The sequence below is a fragment of the Camelus dromedarius genome, chromosome 8, assembly GCF_036321535.1.
Source record: "Camelus dromedarius isolate mCamDro1 chromosome 8, mCamDro1.pat, whole genome shotgun sequence".
Taxonomy (NCBI): Eukaryota; Metazoa; Chordata; class Mammalia; order Artiodactyla; family Camelidae; genus Camelus; species Camelus dromedarius.
Genome location: NC_087443.1, coordinates 66,251,077 through 66,276,938, shown reverse-complemented (window position 1 = coordinate 66,276,938; position 25,862 = coordinate 66,251,077). Strand labels below are relative to the sequence as shown.

The 25,862-nt window shown below is 32.5% G+C and overlaps 1 protein-coding gene across 5 annotated transcripts in view; it reads right to left on the bottom strand.

The window, feature by feature from the left end:
- The window catches only part of SHOC2 (SHOC2 leucine rich repeat scaffold protein), an 84,874-nt gene that overhangs the window by 18,091 nt on the left and 40,921 nt on the right, over positions 1-25,862 (bottom strand). For all 5 annotated transcript variants that reach the window (XM_010983267.3, XM_064488403.1, XM_031461743.2 and 2 more), the window contains 2 exons: positions 24,451-25,395; positions 9,712-9,849 (listed from right to left, as the gene is read on the bottom strand). In XM_010983267.3, coding sequence (XP_010981569.1) covers positions 9,712-9,849; positions 24,451-25,153 — 841 coding nt within the window. In that variant the 5' untranslated portion in view covers positions 25,154-25,395. The remainder of the gene's footprint in view (positions 1-9,711; positions 9,850-24,450; positions 25,396-25,862) is intronic.

The window sequence follows — 25,862 nt, the reverse complement described above, 5'->3', positions numbered from 1 at the left end:
TTTCAACTTGCAGCAACTTTTTGATGTTTATCTCTTTCTTTTTGCTTTGACCATCTTTCAACAAGTTGTATGAATAATTTTCCTTCTTGGATACATTACCCCCAAGCTTGTAGAAAACATACATTATCCTATAGCATAAGCCTTAAAAGCTAGAAAGCCAGTCACCATGCCTCATAATTCTTATCTAGTTATACTCCTTTGCTGCCCTCCCTCTTGCTGAAGAAATGAGTGATTAAAGTTCTAAGAAATGACTAAATGGAGCTAATTTTTACCCTTTACATTTTCAAGGTAAGAATTAGTTACTGATATTGGAAATACTCTGATACTTCTACACCATAAGTCTAGCCAACTTAATGCAGAAAAACTTAGCAACCATTTCAATTGCTGCTATTAGAACTATTCTATTCATTTACTTACTTCCTTACAGGAGTATTTGGAAACTGGGCCAAGAGCTTGCTGGTTCTGATTCATTAAGATCCCAATAGGCATAAAATTGAATTAGCAAAAATAAATAACACTTAGCAAAGACAAACAATTTTGTCTTTAAAGTACTTTCTAAATTAACTAAGAATGTTTCACTAGTGTCTTTCTGATAATACTCTAATGAGATGTGTCAATTTTGGAGGGGAGGGAAAAAAAACAAGCAGAGGATTGGAAGACCTTCCAAAGCTCCAGAGAATTTAGAGGTCAGTAACAAGGGCAAGAGTAGTATTTACTATTGCTATCACTGCGCTATGACATTGACTATGATATAAATGTTACTTAGAAGTTAGGCTGGCAAAAAATAATCTGCTTCAGGATGAAAAATGTTAATTTACAGTCATATTTCTAATAGCAAAAGATGGGGACAACCTATATGTTCAAAAATAGATGAACAATTATTTAAATTGGAGGCATCACAGTGTAATAGAAAAACCAAGGATATTATAGTATCTATGTGACACTGGGCAAGTTTCTTAACTGAGTCTATTTCTTCATCCATAAAGTATGGATAATGCCAAATATCTGACAGGGTTGCTCTAAGGATTAAATACAATGTGTGTAAGGTACTTAGCACAATGACTGGTATGTAACAGATCTTCAAAACATGATTTCATTCTATGGTATTTCTATATTTTATATTCTGTACCTCTTAAAAATGTTATAATTTTTTTCTTAAATTGTAATATTTTTATACCATCCTCTTTTTGAGTGGATATTTTAAATCATGGAGCTGTTTTATACTAAGATGTTTGGTCACTTTACATTGTAAGGCTCATCTTCTTCATACAGTGAGGATATGAGCTATGCTGTGGAAAAACAGAGTAGAGTGGTTTGAAGTTTTAGATAACGACCTTGATAAAAAAGACAAGAGATGAGAAAGATAACCAAAGCAGCAGCAGTAAGAGTCATCTGAGAGTAATCCGCATGGACTTCAGCATAAGATAGATGTCAAAGTCACCAACTCGTTAATGACAGAGCTAGAATCAAACTCAGTTGGCTCCTTATCAAGTAATCATTGTTCAGGAATTTCACTGACTTTGCTCCAATTAGCTTGTTTCCTCTCGACACAGAAGCATGATATGTTCATTCTTGCCTCCATGCTGTTTGACTGTCCATGATGTCTTGCTCATAGAATACACTTTTTATTCCATACTGAGTCCAGCACATTTGTTCATCAGGCTTTCCCTGGCCATTCTATCAATATCTTGATGATCTCCCTATAAACTGAACTCATGGCCACATATTGTTTTCATCATACACTGGCATTTACTTATATTCTTATAGTCTTATGTTCTTAGTTGTTTCATGGATTAGTTGGTTATCTCCCTCAACAGACTGAAAACACTTTAAGTGAGGGAGCTTGCTATGTATTTACATATCCCCATAGAATATGTTTCAGTGCTAAACACACAGCAGGCATTCATTCATACTTTCTTAGTAAATATAGAAGCTAAAATATTTCACTATTTGTCCTCCTTTCCATTAAAAACAAGATGCAAGAACTTAAAATTATATCAAAAGCTCATAAAAATCTCTTTTCTTTGACCCATTCTCACTTTATAAAATAGCATGTCTACAAAACACAGACTTGAACTGGACACAATTAAAAAATACATAATCAGACTTGCCTAGTCTATCTGAATACAAACTAGTTCTTCTACAAATATTTGCAATAACTTTTTCTGGGATACCCAACTTCTAAGCAGCCCATTTTTGGATATCAGCCAGAAAACTAACTATTCCAACTCTTTGTACTCCCCCCATCCTACCAAACAATTTAATTACAAAATATATAAATATATCTTGCTCTCTTCCCTAGATAACAATGGTTTGTAGTCTAATATGTACCTATTGAGACTTCTCTCTAAGCATTTACTTACACATATACAGGGTTTGTTTTTTAATGTCTGCATGTTTGTTTTTATATAAATGGGATCATTCTATAGACACTTCCCTCCATATAGCTGGCCATAGAAATATTTTCTTGTGAGTAAATATAGCTTTATTTTATTTAACCATTATATTCTATGATATGTGTACCATTATCTATTTAATCATTCTCCAATTGACAGAATTTGTTTTTAATTTTTAAAAAGGAATTCTCTAATGAACATCCTTATATATCTTTGTGCACTTGTGAAAATATTTGCTGTCTCAAAAGACAGAAATATTTTAAATCTTGATATAGTACCACTAGGCTATAGCAATTTCTTTCCCACCATGGAGGGCAGTGCCTATGTTACATCCTTTCAAAATTGGGAGGGACGGAAGGTATCAATTATTTCATCACTTGACTATCCCATGCCCATGGTCACTATAGCTAAAACAAAACTGGTAAAGGTGGAAATCTTCCTATAAGCAGTGATAATGTGTGATACAAAGAACATCAAAATCTTATAAAATTTTAATTTGCAGTACAAAGTTGAAGATTAAAAAAGGCAGTCAATCTTAAAAAAAAAAAAAGAAGAAGAGAAGAGAACTGGAAGTAAATAAGTCCATCTCTTTCTCCTCTTCATACCACTGCTTTCCCTATGGAAGCTGTCCCATTGTAATAAAATGGCTGAAGCATTCACCAAGGGGTTTTTGAAATCTGCCAGAAGAGGAAAGGGCTTGTTAATAGTGGAAGGTCTGCATACTTTTGCTCCATCAACTGACATGCCTCAATCACTGTTTACAGTAGAACAGTAGACAAATACAATATTTTAACCAGTTTTTACTCTCATTGAAAACCAAAAGCTTTCTCTGGTAACAAAGATTAGTATCGTAACCAAATTCTAAATGCTTATCAATTCACAAACCCAGGAAATAGAACCAAATTCCTGAAATTTCCCTTCCAAAAGCAAAATAACTCGTAAGTTTCTCACTTTAAAAATCAGAATTGGTTTCTAAAATTTAAAAATTACAAAATGAAAATTATGTAGTGAAAATGCCACATGAAATTAGTACCTTTTTTTTGGTAGAGTAGAAGATGAACTTTAAAAAATGTAATCTATGAGACTATGTGCTTCTAATAAAGAAACTCATGTTTGCACATAATTTGTTACTTTCTTGAGAGCATGGTACGTTCAGAGAGTTGTCCACATTTTGCCAAAATCCATTACTCAGCAAAATAAAAGAGGTGAAAAAAATAAGGACAAAGTATTAATACTCTCTTATGCAAGAAAAAAAAAAAACCTGACATCAGAAGTCTGGCATTTACTGTGATTCACCCCCTGCAGTGGTTTCAACTCTAACCTCTTTCAATAAGTGGTTTTAACCACAAGCTAAACTGCAATCTAGAAATCAAGCCATAGCTTGCTTTAATGTTGAGCCATTGTGACTAAGATGTAAAATCAATGTTGCCAAGCTTCTGTGTATAAATGTAGACTGATTACTGCCAATCACTGGCATTTAGCTTTTTAAGTGCTTAACTTTGACTGTAAGTTGCTCTGTGCTCCGCTCTGACAGCTTGCTTTCTTATGCTGTCAGATTTTTAAAATATGGAAACATCAAATGGTTATGAATTAAAATTAGATGCTTTCAATTTCAGCAAATATAATCAGCATCTTTAGGTTTATTTAGTATAACTTTTAAGTAAGACTCTAACTCAAATAGTCTTGATCTTATTTTAACAAAGTAGAAAAAAAATTAGTAGCAAAGACACACAAGTTCTAACGATGAAATAATGTCAAAGGTACAATTTTTTTCCAGAACCATTAAACTGAGAAACTGAAAACAAGCAATACAAAAATTATTAAAGGTCAAAAACCCAAAAGAATGCCACCTTTAGAAAGAAAACTAGTTAAGCTGTTATATGTAAGCAGTACTGTAATTACCTAAAACCAAATTACTAGAACTCTGCTTATTGACATATCCATAATTACTATAACATTTCTTCAGAGCCAAGCCCAACAAAAAGACCTCTGTGAATTGTTCTGTGCTCCAGCCTTGAAGCCAAGGTCTTGTTGCATATTTCTCTATCTCATTTTAAGAAGAAATAGAAAATAAAACATTTTTTTCCTACTTCAGACCCACCCTCCTCTCCCTGATTTCATAAAACCATCAGAGACCTCAGAAGGCTTTAAGAAATCAGGTTCATAGTTTGAAACAAAATAACTCTTATAAGAAGCTTAATATTTTCTTCAGTTTACCGCTGATTCTTAAACTAGAAATATTTAGATGAAAGATAATACAATTTTTATTCTTCAACAAGGCAGACTAATGGTTAAATCAGAGAAACCATAAATACGTTTTTAAGCATTCTTTCAAGTAACTGCAACCAGCTGCCCCTCTCCCCATTTCCTTCTGCCTCTTCTCCAAATCCTATGAGCTGTCAGTGATCCTGGCACTGCTCAAATAAATGGCAGTGATTACTGCCAAGGAGTGATAACCACCCTAGAAGTATTCATGTTAAATAAAGAGAGGAGTAAAAATACCTCAGTCTACTTACAAGAAAAAGAAAAAAAGAAAAGGCAAAGAATAAAAGTGATTTTTGGAAAAATGATTGCAATGTGATAGGAGATTTGATTTAACTGTAAGTTTAGGGCAGCAAGTTTCTTTAGCGCATGTAAAAGAGAGCAGGGCAGCTGCTGTAGGACTGGCACCAACTCTCCAGGATAGGCGCTGGTTTTTTGGTTTGTTTTTCATTTTAAGTTGTACTTTTCAAGAAGACCAGGAAAAAAGAGGAAAAGTATCAGGAGAACTATATTCCAATACATTTGTCACTAACACTTTGGGATGAATTGTTCTTTTCCAATAGATTAAAGGGAGAACAACAAAGGTCAATTCAGACTGTTGAGATTTGTAACAGACGATAATGATACCCAAGTGTTCAGATTTCTCATCAAATCTCATTCAGCTATATAATCAAAATATGGGGGATGAGAGGGGTGAAGAAAGGCAAAATAATTATTTTGATAAACATGGTATATGATAAATGACTACAGTATTATTAAAATGTCAATAAACATTACCTATTCACCTTGCTGTTATTTGGAGTAACAGCTGTACTCCGTTGACAGCTACCAAAGAGTATTAAAAAGAAATAAAATACTTCAAATTTTTATTATTGTTAATGTTTTGGTTCTTATTGATTTCTAATACATAGTTGTGACCTGACCATGTAAAATGTGCTAGAAACGACGCACTTGTGTTATTCTGAGATAACATCTCAACTACTAGAGATTAATAATGAAGTGAAATATTTTCATATTAATAAACACACTTGAAATACAAAAGAATTACTTCTGATAGAAGAGAGAAAAGAAATGTAAAATTAAGAAAGCCAGGAGAAAAAAGGGTACATGGAGAAGTTACCCTTTGTGAGACGAAGTGAATCCAAAGGACTCTAGTCTGAGCAACTGGAAGACTTTATTGTCCACCACCTATAGGGCTTCCTCTGTTTGCCAAGACTATTCATTTTAATACTTTAATTGCATCCCCCTTTGACAGTTATTTAACAAGGTAGAGATTATCAGACCCATGCATAAAACATTAAATAACAAAATGTTGTTAAGACTATTTGAGAGTAAGACAGGGCTGATGATCATGCCCTTTATAGAACTTTATATATCCATTTGATCAGTTGAAGGAGTAGAGGAAATTATGTGTATATTTAGGAGAAAAAAACTTCTAAGCAGAGAAACCGAGAGGTATGAAGACCCTGAGGCTAAAACATTCCTGTTATGTTCAAGGAACAATAAAGTATTTGCGTCTACATATCCTAAGAAATGCACAATAATTAAGCATCAATGAGAGGTAATTTTATAATATCTCAAGCATCTTTAATTTCCATTCCCCTGTCTGACATGCTAGAGTAAACAATCTTTACTTTATTTCTAAGACAGAGCAAGCCTTTAATTTTACAAAAGAAGTTTTTTTAAGTGTTCTTATGTGACATTCTACTGAAAACTGATCATGTTAAGATTATGTATTATTCTTTTTCTCCTTTACTATTCCGATTAGTTGGTTGTTCAAAACAAGCAAACTTACAGACATATATCAATGTAAGAACACACCACAAAGTAAATATGTCAATATGTAATTCAAGAAAACTGTATTGAAATAAAAATTAAACCTGTATGTTGAATTGGCTCAGAGTATTCCAGGCAAAGTGGCCCAGAAAGATCAACACTGAGAAATATAATAGAGTTCTTAAACTTCAGAAATAAAGAAGTAACACTTTGGGTGGCCAGGCAAAAAGATTAAGTCACTTATAATGGAAAAAAAAATTAGACTGGCCTCGTACTTTTGTCCATTCAATTCCAGAAGACAACAGAACTACCTCTTAGTTCTTCTTAGATGCTCAAGAAAAAGAAGTTGAATCCAATGATTTTTATATCCCTCCAAACTGTTCTTTTAAGTCTAAAGGTTACAAACATACAAGAACTAGGGAACTACTGCTCATGAACCATTACTGAGAAAACTTCTAAAAAACTGACTTCAGCCAACCAAGAGATGATTTAGGCAACTATGGCAACAGTACTGTTGATGAATATTAGGATTCAAACAAAAAGAGAGACTGGCATAACAAGATACACCATAAATGTTCCATGTCCTGACAACGTAGCTGGTAAAAATTAGGAGAAAAAGAGACCAAAAGGGCAGTAGTAGAATTAGAATAAATTCACTCATTGCCTTACCTATGTTACTCCACTCAACAGAAGTAGAATACACGTTCAGTTGCATATGGAATACTTATCAAGATGGACCATAAACTGAGCCACAAAGTAAGTCTCTATAAATTTAAATGTTTCAAGTCACACAAAGTATGTTCTTGACCACAGTGGAATTAAATCAGAAATCAGTAACAGAAAGACCCTTGGAAAATTGTCAGATGTTGGGGAACTAAATAATACGATACTAAGTAAAACAGATCACAGAAAACAAAAAAGTAAATTAGAAAATATTTTGAACAAAACAAAAAAGAAAACACATGTCACAATTTGTAGGATTCTGCTAAAGCAGTATGTAGGGGTAAATTTATTGCACAAAATGCCTATATGAGAAGAAAAGAAAGGTCTCAAATCAATAATCTCAAGCTTCCACCATAAGAAACTAGAAAAAGAAAAGTAAGCAGATGAAAGAATACTAAAGGTAAAAGTGGAAGTCAATGAAATAAAAACCAGAGAAATAATAGAGAAGATCAATACTCAATCAATAAAACTGATAAAATTGATAAACTTCTAACCATACTGATTAAGGAAAAGAGAAAGAGAAGATACAAGTTAACAATGCCCAGAATGAGAGAAGTGGCATTACCATAAGTTCTATAGTTATTAAAATAGTAAGGGAATATTATGAACAATTTTATGCCCATTAAATGTGGCAATTTAAATGAAATGGACACATTCCTGGAAAGACACCAATGGCAAGTTTTCTCAAGAAGAAAGTGGTAACTTAAATAGCCCAATGTCTATCAAAGACATTGAAACTGTTTTTTAAAACATTCCTACAAAGAAAAGTCTTGACCCAGGTGGCTTCACCAATAAATTTTACCAAATATTAAAGGAAGAAATAATGCCAATTTTATACAAACTGTTCCAAAAATTTGAAGAAAGCTAAGAAGTATCCCCTTCCTCACATGTGGCCAGCATTAACCTGAAACTGAAACTAGACAAGGACAGGTTTTATAACATTATGTGTGAATATATTGTTTATTCAAAATAAGTAAATCTAATTTCTGAAACTTCTACAAGAATGGATCTTTTTAATTTCTTCTTTGTAAACAATTTCAATCCTTTTGTCTGGATTTTTGTGAAGTTCAGAGAAATATTATAAAATTATGTTTTATTAGCTTCTTCACTGTCTTACCTCTGTTCTCTTTCTAGAATTTCTAGTCCTGTTGCCCATGACTTTTTTTTTTATTTATTTTGTTTTTCTTTTTGTTCTAGATTCTAGGGGACATGAATCAGAAAGATACAGGTTCTAATGGCTAGCTGTTGTATCTTGAAGTCTCATTACTTTTCTGTGAATTGTTGCCATGTAACCAAAGACAGTCTATTATAACTTACTAAAAAATTCCTTAACAATTGCTTCTGTTTCAAGTAATGGTAGACTAGGTAATTCAAGCAAACCCTCCCACTGAAGAAAACCACAAACACTTCTCAAACAAAAATCAAAAGCTAACAAGATGACTAAAATTACTAGCCCAGAAACCAGCTGGGGACCCAGAAACAAGCAAAACACTGAAGATTTTGTCCTTAGAGCACTTGCCTAACTAGAAGATGCAGCTGAAAGGCTAAGGCATATTTCTGCCAGCAGTCAAAATCTAGAGCCTGCCAAGGGTGAGGTATCTAGTAATCAGTATCAACTGGGAGCTGACAGGGCTGCACCCTAGTGCAAGGGGTGAACTGGAATTAAAACAGGCCTCCAATTAGTCTGCAGTTTGCCTCTGAATCACTTAGGGGGACCAGTGAAATCTCAATCCTTAGAACATGGATGGTTTGAAGTGGTCACCCTAGGTACCTGACAGAAGCAAACGAAAGTCCTTCTGGAGAAAGGTAACATCATCAGAGACCTCATATGATTTAGTAATAGAATCTTGCAAATATTCATTACTAAAGTTATATAAATTAAGTACAGATGTAATTTTTAAAATAAACATTATAGTATCCTTATACCATACCAATTACTAAAAATTACCCACATTTTTTATAATTCCCTTTACTGTTTGTATAAATTTGGGGGCATTTAGAAAAATAAACAAGAATACATAAATATAGAACATAGTAAGTGCAATTCAACTTTTTGCAGTTTGGCTATGTCTTCAAAACATACTTTGTACTTTGAGACATCTCTTCTTTTAGTACCTCAATATTACAGATGAACAAACTCTAAGATATACTGGCCATGTTTTAAAAATTAAACAGCAATGGTTTTTTCAGTGTGGTCTATTTTAGCAAAGATGGGACCACACCCTATACAACAGCATGCAACATTCTGAAATAAGCAAAAACAGAAAATACACCCATTTTGCAATTTAAGCACAGTTACAAAATATATACATATGATTCAATATTCTATCTTCTTTATAAATTAACTGAGCTCATTTCCTAAAACTTAATTATTTTCTTTGCCAGGAAATAGAAATAAAAAATGATTTTAAAATACTATCTTTTAGAAGACTAACCACTTTCACAATGTCGAATTTTAACCTTTTAATCTTATTATCAAAATGGAACAAAAACACTCTTTTTAATGTCCGAGTAGCTATAAATGATGACCAATATCTTTTTTCTCCTCTCATACCTATAGTATCTGGGAGGTCTAGCAATTCATTGTGCTGCAAGTCAAGGTTGGTTATCTGTGTGCAGTTTCCAATCTCCTTTGGAAGATGTTCAAGTTGATTGTGAGCTACATCCAGCGTAATGAGGTTACATAATTCACCTGTAAATTGACCAACATAAAAAATTTAGTAAGAATTATTAAAGAATATATTAATGAAAGAAAAACTTCATTTTCTAAATCATTATTGTACTCTCTGAAAAAGTAAAACTCAAACACAAAAATCTGAAACTGTCATTTGAAAATGACATCTTACAAATATTGAGTCATTACGTTGTACGCCTGAAGCTAATATAATATTATGTCAGTTATATCTAAAGAAAAAAAGAAAAAGACATCTGATAATGTTAAAATATTGATTATAACTATCAACCAATGTTATATATATTTTTAAATTTAAGTAACTAATTCAGCCACATTTATGTTTGTATATTCCACACTTCAAAAAGAGCTCACTAATTTTTTAAAACAAATGCAACACAATAATATCAAGATACACCTTGAGTTTAATCTGAGGGTCACCTTCTATGTCAAAATACATATGTCCTCAAATAAACATATGTTCTGATGTTTTATAAATATATAAATTGAGACATAAATAAAAACTCCTCATTTAATAGTACTTCAAAAGGATAGAAAATAAGGTATTTTTCTCCTCATTCTAGCTGAAAGGGCTGTATTGGCAACTTAGACTATTCTTAGTGTTTTTCTGTATCCAAAAACTTATAACAGATATATTAGCTCTCCCATGATTTTCCTTTTTTTTTTTTTTTTTGGCAGAGATTGGAAATACTGAAAAAGTAAGATGAGCAAGGAAAGTGCATAAAACTCTGAAAAATGGGTGTAGAGCATATATTATGAAGCAACATATTACAAACATAAGCAACAAAAGAGAAAACAGGTAAATTGGATTTCATCAAAATTTAAAATGTACGTGCATCAAAGGATGCTATCAAGAGAATGAAAACGTAACTCAGAATGACAGGAAATATTTGCAAATCATATACCTGCTAAGGGATTAATATCCAGAATATATAAGGAACTCCTATAATTAAACAAGAAACAACTCAATCTAAAAGTGGGCAAAGGACTTGACATTCCTTGTAAGGTATACAAATGGCCAATAAACACGTGAAAAGATGTCCAACATCACTAATCATTAAAAAATGCAAATCAATATGAGGAGATACCACTTCATATCCACTAGGATAGCTATAATCAAAAAAATAGGAAGTGACAAATGTTCGCAAATATGTGGAGAAATCAGAATCCTTGTGTTGTACCTCCAGGAGCCCCACACTCCAGATTCTCAGTGTGAAGATAAAAGAAAAATTCCCTCTTGTTTCCACCTAGGCATATCATATTCAAACTACAGAAAATCAAAGACAAAGAGAAAATTTTGAAAGAAGGTAGAGGGGGAAAACCCCTTACCCTAAATAGGAACAAGGATGAGAACATATTGGACTTCTCTTCAGTAACCATGCAAGCAAGAAGAGAACGGAATAAAATATTTAAAGTGTTGACAGAAAAAAAATCACCAACCTAAAAGTCTGTATCCAATGAAATTATCCTTCAAAGTAAAGGAGAAATAAAGATTTTCTCAAACAGAAATTGAGGAAATTTGTCGCCAGCAGACATGTCTTGCAAGAAATACTAAAAAAGTTCTTCAGAAAGAAAAAAAAATGGTATAGGTCAGTAACAGATCTACATAAAGAAAGGAAGAGCATTAGAGAAGGAATAAAGATAAAATAAAAATCTTTTGTTTTCTTAGTTTTAACTGATCTAACAGGTAACAGTTTGTTCAAAGTATTAATAGCAACAATATATTGCATGGTTACAGATTAAGGATAAATGAAATGAATGACAGCAATGTCCTAAGGGACAGGAGGAAGGAATATTCAAGGTATCTACACTACCAATGAATGGTATAGTATTATCTGAAGGTGGACTTATATTAGCTATAAATCCTGCGGAATCCAGGGCAACCACATACATACATACATACATACATACATACATACATACATACATAAAAACATACAAACAAAAAAATTAAAACAAGTATAAATGATATGCTAAGGAGAGAGAAAATGAAATAACATAAAACGTTCAACTGAAACCAGAAAAGGCAAAAAAGTAGTGAAAGACAAGAGACAAAGAACAAGTTCAATTAATAGAAAACGAGTTTCCAATATGTACCAAATAAAAGACAGATTGTCAGAGTGGATTAAAAAACAAGACCCATTAAATATTGTCTTCAAAAAAACTCCCTTAAAAAGTCCAGGACCGACGGCTTCACCGGGGAATTCTACCAAACATACAAAGAAGAACTCATACCAGTCCTTCTCAAACTCTTCCAGACGATTGAAAAGGAGGGAATACTCCCAAACTCATTCTATGAAGCCACCATCACCCTGATACCAAAACCAGGCAAAGACACTACAAAAAAAGAGAATTATAGGCCAATATTACTGATGAACATAGACGCCAAAATCCTCACCAAAATTTTAGCAAATAGAATCCAACAACACATAAAAAAGATTATACATCATGACCACGTGGGGTTCATCCCAGGGACACAAGGCTGGTTCAACATACGCAAATCAATCAATGTAATACATCACATCAACAAGAGAAAGGACAAAAACCACATGATCATCTCAATTGATGCAGAAAAAGCATTTGATAAAATTCAACACCCATTTATGATAAAAACTCTCACCAAAGTGGGTATAGAAGGAACATATCTCAATATAATAAAAGCTATATATGACAAACCTACAGCCAGCATAGTACTCAACGGTGAAAAACTCAAAAGCTTCCCACTAAAATCTGGGACAAGACAAGGATGCCCACTATCACCACTCCTATTCAACATAGTCCTGGAAGTCCTAGCCACAGCAGTCAGGCAAGAGAAAGAAATAAAAGGGATCCAAATTGGAAAAGAAGAGGTAAAAGTGTCATTATATGCTGATGACATGTTACTATATATAGAAAACCCTAAAAGGTCCACACAAAAGCTACTAGAGCTGATTGAAGAATTCAGCAAGGTAGCAGGTTACAAAATTAACGTTCAAAAATCAGTTGCATTTCTTTACACTAACGATAAATCAACAGAAAAAGAAAGTAAAGAAACAATCCCCTTTAAAATAGCACCCAAAGTAATAAAATATCTGGGAATAAATCTAACCAAGGAGATGAAAGAATTATACACAGAAAACTATAAACCACTGATGAAGGAAATTAAAGAAGACTTTAAAAAATGGAAAGATATTCCATGCTCTTGGATTGGAAGAATCAATATTGTTAAAATGGTCACACTGCCCAAGGCAATCTACAGATTTAATGCAATCCCTATCAAATTACCCAGGACATATTTCACAGAACTAGAAAAAATCATAATAAAATTCATATGGAACCATCAAAGACCTAGAATTGCCAAAGCATTACTGAAGAGAAAGAAAGAGGCTGCAGAGAAAGAGGCTGCAAAGAGAAAGAATAACTCTCCCAGACTTCAGACAATACTATAGAGCTACAGTCATCAAGACAGCATGGTATTGGTACCAAAACAGACATATAGACCAATGGAACAGAATAGAGAGCCCAGAAATGAACCCACAAACTTTTGGTCAACTCATCTTCGACAAAGGAGGCAAGAATATACAATGGAATAGACAGTCTCTTCAGCAAATGGTGTTGGGAAAACTGGACAGCAGCATGTAAAACAATAAAGCTAGAACACTCCCTTACACCATATACAAAAATCAACTCAAAATGGATTAAAGACTTAAACATAAGACAAGATACAATAAACCTCCTAGAGGAAAACATAGGCAAAACATTATCTGACATACATTTCAAAAATTTTCTCCTAGAAGAAATTAAAGCAAGAATAAACAAATGGGACCTGATGAAACTTACAAGCTTCTGCACAGCAAAGGAAACCAGAAGTAAAACAAGAAGAAAACCTACGGAATGGGAGAAAATTTTTGCAAGTGAAACCGACAAAGGCTTGATCTCCAGAATATATAAGCAGCTCATACGACTCAATAAGAAAAAAATAAACAACCCAATCCAAAAATGGGCAGAAGACCTAAACAAGCAATTCTCCAAGGAAGACATACAAATGATCAAAAAGCACATGAAAAAATGCTCAATATCACTAATTATCAGAGAAATGCAAATCAAAACTACAATGAGGTATCACCTCACACCAGTCAGAATGGCCGTCATTCAAAAATCCACAAATGACAAATGCTGGAGAGCCTGTGGAGAAAGGGGAACCCTCCTACACTGCTGGTGGGAATGCAGTTTGGTGCAGCCACTATGGAAAACAGTGTGGAGATTCCTCAAAAGACTAGGAATAGACTTACCATATGACCCAGGAATCCAATTCCTGGGCTTGTATCCAGAAGGAAATCTACTTCAGGATGACACCTGCACCCCAATGTTCATAGCAGCACTATTTACAATAGCCAAAACATGGAAACAGCCTAAATGTCCATCAACAGGTGACTGGATAAAGAAGATGTGGTATATTTATACAATGGAATACTACTCAGCCATAAAAACCGACAACATAATGCCATTTGCAGCAACATGGATGCTCCTGGAGAATGTCATTCTAAGTGAAGTAAGCCAGAAAGAGAAAGAAAAATACCATATGAGATCGCTCATATGTGGAATCTAAAAAACAAAAACAAAAACAAACAAACAAACAAAAACAAAGCGTAAATACAGGACAGAAATAGACTCACAGACAGAGAATACAGACTTGTGGTTACCAGGGGGGTGGAGGGTGGGAAGGGATAGACTGGGATTTCAAAATTGTAGAATAGATAAACAAGATTACACTGTATAGCACAGGGAAATATACACAAAATGTTATGATAACTCACAGAGAAAAAAATGTGACAATGAGTGTGAATATGTCCATAAATGACTGAAAAATTGTGCTTTACACTGGAATTTGACACAACATTGTAAAATGATTATAAATCAATAAAAAATGTTAAAGAAAAAAAACTCCCGTAAACTACAGACACAGATGGATTAAAAGTAAAGGAATGGAGAAAAAAATACAATGCTAACATTAATCAAAAGAAAGCTGAAGTAGCTAAATTAATTTCAGACAAAGTCAACCTCAAAGTAAGGAAAATTATCAGAGATGCAGAAAACATTACATGATAAACTGAATAAATAAATGGGGGAAAAGGAAAAAAATGAATAAAGAACACAAAGAGATAAGAGAGATATCTTTAAAATACTGGGGGGGAAAAAAAAGAAAAACTATCAAACTAGAATTCTATACCAGGAAAAATAGCTGTCAAAAATGAAAGCAAAATAAAGACTTTCAGACAGAAAAAAGCCTACAGAGTTCATTCTGAGCAGACTTGCACTACAATATGCACTAAAGGAAGTTCTTTGGGTAAAAAGATATATACATGGGTAAGTATTAAAGACTTTTTTTCTATATTTTTTGATCTCTTTAAAAGATAACTGAAAAGGAAGATGGTATGTCAGAAAGCACAGGAACCAATCTAAAAGAATTCACAGTAACCAAAGCTGAAACAATCTGAACAAAAAAGATAAAAATAATATTGGCTTGGAACCCAAAGAATAGAATAAATGAATCCAGAGTAATATAATTAGGTAACTGAATAAATAAATGGGGGAAAAGGGAAAGCTCTTCCTTAAGGAATTCTTTTTATATAAGCATTTCAATTAATAAATGAAAAAGGAGTGGGGGAAATTTTAAAAATCACCATTAGAATACAGTGATAATTGTTTCAGAGGATAATCACCAGTGAATGCTAAAATTAGTGAGCAAAAGATTAAGGAAAAACAAGATATTGGCATAGTCTAAAATCAGTACTTCCCAAGATAATTTTAATTAAAAAGAAAAAATTATTAACTTCAAAGTGAAGAAGCACAGCAGAAACCACCATAACCAAGTGGTCTAGATCAAAATTACCAGTAATGAGACATCTCAACATCATTTATCTCCTGATATGTATGATTCACTGGGAAAGGCAATCACCTCTGTGGTTTTCTTACCAAAACTGCATAACCTTAAACTAGTCATGAGAAAACATGACACAAACAAAAAAAAATGAGTGATATATAATACCCCAGCAGCACATTTCAAAGGTATCCATGTCATGAAAAACAGGAAAGACTTTAGTCCTTCCTTTCAGTCTTTCTGACTGTTACTGGTTGGGAGACTATGACTATGACTACTAAATGCGGGATTTTGAAATAGAAAAAGGACATTAGTGGAAAAACTGGTGAAATCCGAATAAAATTTGTAGTTTAGTTAATACTATTGTACCTATGTTAATTTCTTGGTCTTAATCATTGTACAATGGTTACGTAGATGTTTATATTAGGGGAAGTTGGGTAAAGGGTATGTGGGAATCCTCTGTATTGGTTTTGCAACTCCTCTTTTAAGTCTAAAATTTGTTCAAAATGAAAAGCTTAAAAAATATGAAGTTTAAAGTAAAAACAATATCAATATATTATTATGGGATTGATAATATATGAATATATAATACATACGAATAACATTTTCATATGAATAACACATTATCATATATTGTATGATAATTGCACAAAGAACGGGAGTAATGGAAGTGTTCTACTGTAAGACATGTTCTTAAGACATGTAAAGTTGTATAATATTATATGAACGTAGACTATGCTAAGTTATAATATGTAAATACTACAGCAGATACTAAAAAAAGTAACAAAGATGTATAACTAATATGCAACAGTTGAGATAAATGGAATTTATTTAAAAACACTCAATCCAAAAGAAGGCATGAAATGAGGGGAAAAAGGAAAAGCAACAAATGGCACAAACAGAAATTAGCCAGACAGCTGATAGATTTTAACCTGATCATATTGATAACTATATTAAATGTCAATAGTCTAAATCCTTCATTTAAGGCAGAAATGGACAGGATGAAAACACAAGACCTAACCATATGCTGCCTACAAGAAACCACTTTAAGTACTATATAAAGACACAGAAGTGTAAGTATGGAAAAGATATGGCTGTATCAATATCAGATAAAAACAGAATTTAGAAATACTAGCAGGAATATTACCAGAGATAAAGATAGATATTCCACAATGATACATTGCCTTATCACAGAAAAAAAAAAACCCTAAGTATGTTATGTATGTATGTGTGTGTATGTATATACATATAAAACCAATCAGAGTCTCAAACTATAAGAAGGAAAAAATAATAGCACTAATGGGACAAAGACAAACCTACTTTTTTTTTAGTTTTTAATTTTTTGGGAGGAGGTAATTAGGTTTTTTAATTAATTTTTATTTTAATAGAGGTACTGGGGATTGAACCTAGGACCTTGTGAATGCTAAGCATGCACTCTACCACTGCGCTATACCCTCCCCTGCAAGACCAATCTACCATTATAGTTGGATATTTCAATACTCCTCACTAACTGAAGAAAAAAGTAGACAGAAAATCAGTAAGGGTATAGAAGAAATGAATAATATTATCAACCAACTTGACCTTGCTCCAAAAATAACAGCAAAATGCACATATTTTTCAACTGCATATAGACCATTTACCAAGACAGACCATATTTTATAAATCAGTGACAAAAAGTATATGAAAACATCTCTGAAATACCTGGAAACTGAACAATGCACTGCTAAATTATCCATGTATTGGGGAATAACAAGAGATATTTAGAAAATATTTTGAATTAAAGAATAATGAAAATATAACATATCAAAATTTATGGGCTGCTGCTAAAATAGTACTTGGAGGGAGGTTTATAGCTATCAACGTTTACATAATGAAAAGATCTAAAATCAATCAACCAACCTAAGAAAGTAGACAAAAAAGAACATATGAAATCTAAAGTATTAAGGAACTAGATAATAAAGGGTAGAAAACAAAAAAAAAAAGGGAAAATAACAGAAAAAAATAATAAAACCGAAAGCAGTTTTTTTTTTAAAGACCAATAAAATTTATACATCTATAGCCAGACTTACCAAGTAAGGAGAGAAGACTCAAATTACCAGTGTCAGGAATGAAAGAAGAATATTACAAAGTATATATTACAAACTTCAGAAAAAAATAAAGAACTATTATAAACTTGATGTCAAAAATGTTCAGCAAATTAAATAGACAAAGGCTTTGACAGATAAGAAACAGAAAACCCAAATAAGTCTCTATTAAGTAAAGCAGTCATTTAAAACCTTCCTACAAAGTAAACCCTAGTTCCAAAGTGCATGACTGATCAATTCTCCTAAACATTTGGAGAAATAATTACTAATTCTATACAAACTCTTCAAAAACATGTAAGAGGAACACTTCCCAACCCATTCTATGATATGAAGCCAGCATTGCTCTGACAGCAAACCATTACAAAAGAAAAGAAAAAAAGGAGAATTATGGATGAATATATCCATGATGAGTATAAATGCAAAAATCCTTAACTAAGTTTCAGTGAATTAAATCTAGCAACATATAAAAAAGCCACATTAAATATATATCTAACAGGCACTCAAATATCAGTAAGTAACTAATTTAGGTTTGCTCCATAACTTATGGTCTTCTCTATACTATCATTAGACTCACATTAAGGATGTTTATATTTTTAATATAACTCTGGTTCTTGAACTTACAAGGTTATTTTTCAAACATTCAGAGCTTAGCTATATAAAAATCACATCAAATTTTACTAAAATGCATTTGTAAATACTACATAATTAACAAGGGATGGAAATACTTGTCACAGAAGCTTGAACAGATTTAGGGACTTAGGTGAGAATACTATTACATTACTTAAATTTGTCTTAAAGGCTTAATTCTCCCTTTCACTGCAAAGAAAACTTCAGTAATTCTTCTAAGCAAGTGCTTCTGTAACCAAGCAACATGCACAATAGTGTCTATATCCTTCGATGTATAGTATGCTGTCATTTGAGTGCAATGATTACCCTCTTCCCTATATCCGAGCAGTGTGGGAAGTCAAATGTATCCTATGATCCTCAGATCTAAGATTGTTCAAGCGCTATTTTTTTCCTCTGCACTCTTTCTGCCTTCTTTAGCAATAATAATAATTCTTTCAGGTTTCTGTTGTTTAGTGAAAATACCTGACAATTTGATAACAATCAACTAAGTTAATATTTCGTTTCTGGGTCTCTAAGGTTTCTTGCTGATTTCCAGTCAAAAGGAGTTATTTATTAACAACTGCGAGTTCCCTTTCCTGATTTTTTTCCTGCCAAACTGAGTTACTCATTACCACTTGTACAAAACACTCAAAAAAGATCATTAAATAATGCTACCTGGACCACAAAAGCCATTGTAGCACCTCTGGCAGTCCTGAGAGAATTTCAAGAATTTTAGGGACAAAGGGTTATAATTTGAGTTAATACTGAAAAATGGGTAATAATATTGGGCTTCATTAAATTCACTTCAAGCCACATTCATTGAAAACCTACCATTTATTATCTACAAAAGTTCACAGAAAATGACATAATAGGGAATTGAACAAAATCTGTAAGATCCTTCAACTTCTAAAACATTGCTGATTCTGTTCTTTGTATTTTTATACATTTGGGTTACGAGTATACATACACATTTATTATATATTAATTATATTATCACTTGACATAAAATATAACTGCAGTATTGCAGTGCATATAGTAGGAAATTGATTTTGTTTTCAATAAATTTTAATGACTCAAATGGGTTAAAAAATTGCTGACTCTAATTTCTCATACATCTGAATGCTGTGAGAGGTTTTTTATTGGGTAAAATTAATCTGGGTTCTCAAAAAGCAAACAATTTAACACAGCAGATCATTCTCCTAAGCAAAAAGGATTATTTTAACAAATTCACATAAAATTGTATGTGATATAAATGATGTAGCATCTTATTGACCATATAATATAGGATAAGTAGATCAAAAAAATATTCCAAGTTAGCTGTTTTTTTATAAGGAATAATAAATAGGGCTCCTTAAAGAAAAAGAAATCCTCAACTAGCCTTTAATTCAACAAAGGAAAAAAAGTTGTAGGAATAACTCTAAGTAATAAATTAGAGACAAAGATGCAGTTTATTTCTGGTTTCAAAGAGCAATCATTTCCTTTCTAGAAGAATAAAATCATTTAAAACTCTATTGCCCAGAGTTTCCTGAACTAAAATGATTAATTATTCAAACTGACTACCTGACGGCCTCACCCTAGTCCACCCAGGCCAAAAAAAATTTACAGAAGTACATCTCTAACATGAAACTCAAAGGAACCAAGTGGGGGGAGAGGGGGAGTGGTTATTTACTGTTTTCCCTCTGAAAACATGATTTCTTGACTGTCTTGGTGTTCAGCGAAGAGTCTCTTTCAAGATTACAAATGGTGAAAGGAGGTATGGGCATGAAGAATGAAACACTGATCTATAAAAGAGAGCAATGACTAAGGTTTCCATCTATCTACTTACTACAAAAAGATAGGACATTTGCTTTATTTCTCCATGTCTTATCACACAAAAGGAAAAAAGTAAATAAACATTACTAAATGAAGGGTTTTCTTGGCTACTCTAATATATTCTGTCTAGCTCTTCATGTGTCTTTCAGTATCTTTTTACTGTTTTCTGCCAGTGTTCACCCACATGAATATGTATCATTGGTATCAAATTACATGGCATTAATAAAGATACCATTAGCGCTTAAAGATACAGGTATTCAGACTCTAATTTCCCTATAAAGGCAGTAGCATAGCTGCTAAATTTCAAACATGTTATTTAAACTAAATAGTAGGCTATGTTTCAAAATCTTCTAATTTCTCTCATTCCTCAAATATTCTCCTGAACACAAACTGGATGGCATGATTGAAAGTGGTATACTCATAAAAAACAACAAAGAAGAATAAGCACTTAATATGTATAATATAAGTCTAACATATATCTATAATAATGTGGATCTAATATGTATAAATGGAAGTTTAACAAAATGATAATTAGCACATATTTCGAACTGTAAATTCTCTTGTTATAGTTTCAGCAGAAAATCAAATTACATTAAGGGTGTATAATACTTTAAAAACAGTCAAATTCCATTTTGTTTGATCATGGTGCATGGGTCTTATTTTGCAAACATTTTCAAAAGAGCTCAGTATTTTACTTTTTTTGTAACTAAAAAAGTGATAAAGCTAGATCTGCGTCACATAAAATATTTGTCTTTATAATAAAAGATAGCTTTCAAGAATTAAAAACAAATCTATAATAATCAGTGAACTATAAATCAAATCATAATGAGATACCAATGCACATTCACGGATTGGCTGTAATAAGAAAGACTGATAATCACAAGAATGCTGAGGATGCAGAGGAACTGGAACCCTCATACACTGCTAATGGGGATGTAAAATGGTGCAGCCACTAAAGAAAGCAGTCCAGTAGTTCCTCAAAAGATTAACCTACAGTTACTGTATGACTCAAAAATTCCACTTCTAGGTCAGTATATATCCAAGAGAAATGTAAACAAATGTCTACACAAAAAATTGTATACAAATGTTCACAGTAATTTTATTCATAATAACTAGAAAGCAAAAACAGCCCAAATGTTCAGCAACTGATGAGTAGATAAATAAAATCTGGTATATTCATACAATAGAATATTATTCAGCAATAAAAAGGAATGATGTACTGATACATGCTACAATCTGGATGAAGTTTTGACAAAATTATGCTAAGAGAAAGAAGCCAGTCACCAAAGACCACATATTATATGATTCCATTTATATGAAATGTCCAGAATAGGCAAATCTATAGAAACAGGAAGTAGATTAGTGTTTGCCTAGGGCTAAGGGGTTGGGAGAAAATAGGAGTGGGGTGACTGCCAAGAATAGAGTTTCTTTCTGGAGTGATGAAAATGTCGTATAATTGTAAGAGTGAACAACTCTGTGAATATGCTAAAAAAAAAAAATTGAATTGTACACTTCAAATGCATGAATTGTATGGTATGTGAATCATATCTCAATTAAGCTAACATCCTTCCCCTTCAAAACAAAACAAAACAAAAAAACTACTGCTATGGCTTTCAACTGCAGCTACACATAGAATAACCCACCTTGAAAAGTACAGACCCCCTATACCTGTTGGACCACTAAACCATAACCTATGGGAGGGAACCCACTCTTCTAAGACTAATGGGGACAGTATAGTGAGACCTAGATTCAAACTCTTGACTCTGCCAAGAGCATGATCTTCAGTAAATTATTTAATCTCTCTGTATTTTCAGTTCCTTCTTCAGTACCATGAGGAGAGAAGTATCTACTTCACTGGATTACTACAAGAACTTAATGAGATAAGTATACATATACAGAATAATGTATGGTATATGACATACTGTGGTCAAACAACAGCTATTCTTATTATATAATTATGTTATTTTTACTGGACCTTTATTTTCTTGTTCCCTAATAAGGAAACAGATAATGCAGACTTCTGCAATATTTGTCCCAAATCCATTCATCTAAGTTAAACCTTATAAATCTTAACTCCTTATAGAAAATAGTAAGTTTTATTTTTAGAAGCAGTTTACTTTCTATCTGATGCCATGCTTGGAATAAAATAAATAACACTTATAAAGTTACTAATTTATAGAAATACAGAAATTACAAGAACACAAACTTCAATGTCACTAATGGTGGGAGGGTGCCTACTGAAAAACAAACTCAATGGTTATTTTTAAAATTATAAACTTAGGAATAAAAGTCAAAAGACTAGGCAGCCACAAATGTCAACCATTTAATTCACTAATTAAATTTGCCAATTTTTAAAACACATTCACTTTTTAGCAAAAATGCTATATTTATATGCTCAAGAACAAACTGAAGTAAATTTAAAATCCTACGAAATAATTTCTTATGTAAGAAATACATGTTCCTAATTCCCAGGTAATTTGATAACATTTTTTCAACAGGAAAAAAAAAATCCTTAAAGAAAGACTCTGATATGAATTAAAGCCAAAGTTTTACAATGGAGTGTAACACGTGCATAAAACAACAATAAGAACAAAGACAAGAAATAACATTTTATATTTCTATGTAAAAATTTAGCATTTCTTTCTCCAACAGCTTATAATTCTATTCCACAAATATTTCTATGAATTACAAACAGGTCAAATTTTGACTGAATCTGGTACAAAATCAAGTCATTCAACAACCACATTTCTATCTAAAGACATGGAAAGGAGCATTTCCATCCATATTCCTAGGGATATTTTAATATCCCATAAGTGTGTCATACTTTGTAAGCACAAGAAAATTGATCATGGACTTTCTACATATATATAATTAACCCAAAATTAAATTAAGATTTTAAGTGTCTGATTAGAGTTAAATGTAGAATATCATACTAAAATTTAAGCTGCGTCTTTTTCAAAGCTAAATAAAAATTTTAAAACACCCACAGAATATTATGTCTCTACAAAGCTACACAGCCTAAAACAAAGTTTCCTTTATCAATCATTATAAGATCAATGCTCAAAGCAACAATATATTTAATTGACCTGTTTTATTCAGAATAAACTTGCCTTTCACACGAAAAGGAAAACTTTCCTTAAAAAGTTGTACAACTAATTTTTATGTCAATTTAAAAAAAAAAAACCTAAAAAAGGGCTCAAAGATAATACCTTTATCAATTTCTCAAAATTGGTAAATTAATGGTTTACAATATTCCAAACACTTCTGAAAAATGTTCTATAATTAAAATATCAAAACAACTTAACTTGTTTTTACTTGCTTATACATGTATATTTCCTATTTTTTACCCTACTACCCATTCTTTCAAAAACATTTTTCCCTTTGTTTCTGAACAACTTAGCTTTATATATGAAAAGAATGAAATCTACCAAAATGTTAACAGTCTTTCATTTACTGACTTTTCTACTTTTCTGTATTCTTAGATTGTTTTTAATGAACATGTAAGTACTTTACAAATGAAATGTTTTTCATTTTCTTACATACGGCTTCTTCACAAGGCTTTGATATGCCAATCTTTGTGGTAAATTATGTAGAAAAGTAATGTGAATTTTAGCAAACATTTTTCAGGTAAAGAACAGAATGTCAGAGAATGGGAAAATACAGCCTTAAAGCAGCTTACATATCTGTAAATACTTTAAAAATAGGTAGTAACAACTTAATAATTAGGCAAAAACCTTTGTTCTAATTCAGATTTACTTTTTCCCCCAATGATGAAAGCAAATTAGGTCTGTGTGAAAAAGAACCAATTATAGGGGGGAGGGGAATATAGCTCAGGGGTAGAATGCATGCCTAGCATGAACAAGGTCCTGGGTTTGATACCCAGTACCTCCATTAAAATAAATAAATAAATAAAAGCCTAATTACCTCCCCCCAAATAAGTAAATAAAAATTTTAAATGTGAAATTAAAAAAAAATTTTTAAAAAAAAGAACAATTGAAAAAAATCTTAAGGCCCACTTACAGCTACACTGTAACTCATTTTCTAAGTCTATGAAATAATCTCAAACCATGTACTATTAACATTGCTAAAACTGATTAAGGTAAACCATAAAGAAGACAGAACTTAGAAACCAGCTATTTTTAGGCAAGTATCAGATATTTCTGATATGGAAAAGCACTGAACAGAATTATTTAGCATAACAAATACTACAAATAATAATAGTAATCAAAGGCTTCTTACCAATTTCAGCAGGTAGTTGTTTGATTTTGTTCTCTCGAATGCTAAGCATGCTGAGTTTTGACAGGTTTCTGATGTCCTTTTCCACAGTAGTTATACGATTAAAACGAAGGTAAAGAGTGGTGAGAGAATCTAGCCTATACACCACTGATGGAATTTCTCTCAGTTTATTATGCCGTAAATCAAGCATCCGCAGCTTCTTCAAGTTATCAAGAGAGTCAGGCAAACTGGTAAGTGAATTTTCACTTAGAGCCAGTGTCATGAGATTTACCAGACATCCCACTTCTGCTGGGAGGGACTGCAATTTGTTGCTATATAAATAAAGTTCTGTTAATTGAGTCAACTCTTTGATTGATGATGGCAATATGTGTATAGACCTCTTGGATAAGTCCAAACGCATTGAATTCTCTTCTCGGCATTTGTTGAGCTCTTTAATCACCTCTGCATTGCTAGACTTTTTTCTAGTCCCAGGTGCCGGATTTGGCCGTTTAATTGTATTATCAACTGAAAAAGCCACCCCTGGTTGGGCAGCACTGGAGTCCTTCTTTCCATCTTTGGCATCTTTCCCTTTGGTCTTAGGTTCTTTTTCTTTGCTCTCTTTCCCGAAACCTCCAGAAGCTTTTGCCTCCTTTTCTCTTTCCTTTGCTGATGGTACTTTGGGATCTTTCTCTTTAGAGTCTTTTTCTTTTCCTAAACTACTACTCATGGTGACTCAAGCTTGGGCAAAAACTACATGAACTCCTTTTGTTCGCCAACAATAGAAATTGGAATTCAAAGACGAAGAGACAAAGATCCTACACAATCAAAAAAAGTGTTGGCTTGAAGAAGTAATCACCATGGAGTAACAGCCATCTGTTACATGGTGGATCTAAAAGCAGTATGCCCATTTCTGATAACTCATTCCAACTGGTAAAATGATGCTGGTCAATCAATGATTCATTAGAATTCCTGAAATATAATACAGAAGAGAGAGTATTAAATTACTTTAGATTATAATTTATGTTAAGTACATGGGCTCTGAAAAACAATCTTGACTGACAATTGTCATTTTCCTATGATTTGATACAGTAAATATTTATCAAACACCTATTTCATAAAATTCATTGAAAAACTATAAAAATTACAAAGGTAGGCTTTATCTTTAAGGAATTTACACCCTAACAGCAAGAGGTAAGATAAATATACAAGTTACTGAATACAAAAGTTTGTAAGCCTGAAAAGTGGGAGAAATCACAGCAGCAGCTAACATCCTAATCTGAGTGCTTCCTATGCACAAGCTCTAATGCAGGGAATTTACAAATATTAACTCATTTAATGCATATAAACAGTTGTATGAGGTAAATTGTTAGCCCTACTTTACACACAGGGACACTGAGGCACAGAAATGTTGTTAAGTAACTAGCTTTGCACTCTTG